Consider the following 1990-nt stretch of genomic DNA (forward strand, 5'->3'; position numbering starts at 1 on the left):
AGACTCAACGGTGTGGCCATTTTGTTGACTAAAGAAGCTACCAAAAGTCTTATATCCTGGAAACTGATTTCGAAGAGGATTATGACGGCTCAAAAATCAGTCACCATTATTCAGTGCTATGCTCCAACGAATGAGGCTTCAGCGGACGAAAATACCTCTTTTTATACTCATTTGAATTCGGTGTACAACAGTGTCCCAGAGGCGACATCATTATCATCATGGGAGACTTTAATGCCAAAATTGGTTTTGATAACGTAGGTCTCGAACGAGTTATTGGTAAGCATGGTTTAGGTCACGTTACGATAACGGTGATATGCTTGTTGACTTCTGCAACGCTCGTCAACTTGTGATTGGGGGTTCTTTATTTCCGCACAAGACCTGCCACAAAATAACCTGGGAATCTCCTGATGGTCGAACCAAAAATCAAATCGATCACTTCATTATACAGCCGAAATGGAGAAAGTTACTGTGCGATGTTCGTAACGAAAGAAAGGCTGATGCAGGAAGTGACCATCATTTGCTACTGGGTTTGCTTCGCTTACGAACAGCTTCTGTTCAGCGTCGCTCAGAGGGTATGGCAAGGAGACCAAGATTCAACACAAGCGTTCTAAATGACCCAAAAGTACGTCGTAATTTTGTCACCACGGCGACAAAGCAGATGCTTTGTGGGGCCAAATTAAGAGCGCTTACATGGAAGCTGGAACTGAAACTATAGCCAGACAGACAAGACCTGGATATCCCAAGACACCTGGGACAAAATCACATATTGAAGAAAACTTAAAATTAGAATGAATTCAGAAAGTGATGCTCAGCGGAAATTGATTCTACGAAACGAGTATAGAGCATGTCATAAGACAGTGCAGCGGTGTGTGAGACGTGACAAGAGGGCAAGGCTGGACAAATTTGCGGAAAATGCGGAACATGCTGCAGGAAGAGGGGAAGCAAGGAAGCTGTATAAAATCACTATGGAAATTGTCGGACAGCGTAGTAGCACTAACACTAACCATCCTGTGTTAGATTTGAACGGCAACCTTTTAGTGACGATAGAAGTCCAGCTACAAAGATGGAAGGAGCACTTTTGTGCACTGCTAAATGATGACCACAATGTAGAATTGAATCCACAATTGAACAACATGCGCAGATCTTCTAGGGATATTGACACCAGTCCCCCAACAAGTGCAGAGTTAAGTAATGCGATATATCTTCTAAAAAAACAAAGCAGCTGGACTTGATTATATTAACGGAGAATTGCTAAAAGCAGACCCCGAGGCAGCTTCCCTTATTTTTCTTAAAGTCGTGAAGGCTGTCTGGGAGAGTGAAACATACCCAAAGAACTGGAAGGACGGAGTTATTGTAAAGTTACTAAAGAAAGGAAACCTCAAAAACTGTAATAACTGGCGTGGTATCACAGTTCTATCCGTTTTTCCGAAGTTAATGGAAACTATTATTCTCGAGAAACTTAAGGCCAGGATAGAGTCTACCCTCAAGCACCAAGCGGAGTTTCGCAGTGGCCGATTGTGCGTCGACCACAACAACACCTGCCGAATCATACTCGAACAATCATCTGAGTACCAATCACCGCTGTACCTAATGTTTGTAGATTTTGAGAAGGCGTTTGATCGGGTCAATCGTGAATGCGTCTGGGTTTCGCTTATTGCGCGAGCAATCCCTGAGAAAATTGTCACTGTTATTAAGGAATCGTACAATAACGCAAGGTGCTTTATGTTGCACAATGGACAGCTTTCCGATTCTTCGATGCGCGTCAAGGAGTGAGACAAAGAGATGTCTTGTCACCAATTCTGTTTTTGCTGGCGATTGACGATGTGATGACTGCAACAGCGGGTACAAATGAAAGACACGGTATCCAATGCCGTCTTTTTGACAAGCTTAGCCACATAGGTTATGCTGACGATATATGTCTCATGACAAACAACACGGCAGGCTTAAATCCGATGTGTCATTCGCTGCAATTGAATGGAGAGGTGGTTGG

The 1990-nt window shown here is 43.4% G+C and overlaps 1 protein-coding gene across 1 annotated transcript; it reads left to right on the forward strand.

Annotated features, from left to right (window-relative positions):
* The first annotated feature begins 1434 nt into the window (after nt 1-1434).
* Nucleotides 1435-1773, forward strand: LOC129944879 (uncharacterized). Its single transcript, XM_056054540.1, has one exon. It carries the CDS (start codon nt 1435-1437, stop codon nt 1771-1773), a length of 339 nt encoding a protein of 112 aa, XP_055910515.1.
* Nucleotides 1774-1990: the final 217 nt, after the last annotated feature.

This window comes from Eupeodes corollae, chromosome 2 (genome assembly GCF_945859685.1).
Source record: "Eupeodes corollae chromosome 2, idEupCoro1.1, whole genome shotgun sequence".
In the NCBI taxonomy this organism is placed as follows: domain Eukaryota; kingdom Metazoa; phylum Arthropoda; class Insecta; order Diptera; family Syrphidae; genus Eupeodes; species Eupeodes corollae.

Coding starts and splice junctions, on each gene's coding strand:
- LOC129944879 (XM_056054540.1), top strand. CDS start 1,435: ATGGAAACTATTATTCTCGAGAAACTTAAGGCCAGGATAGAGTCTACC.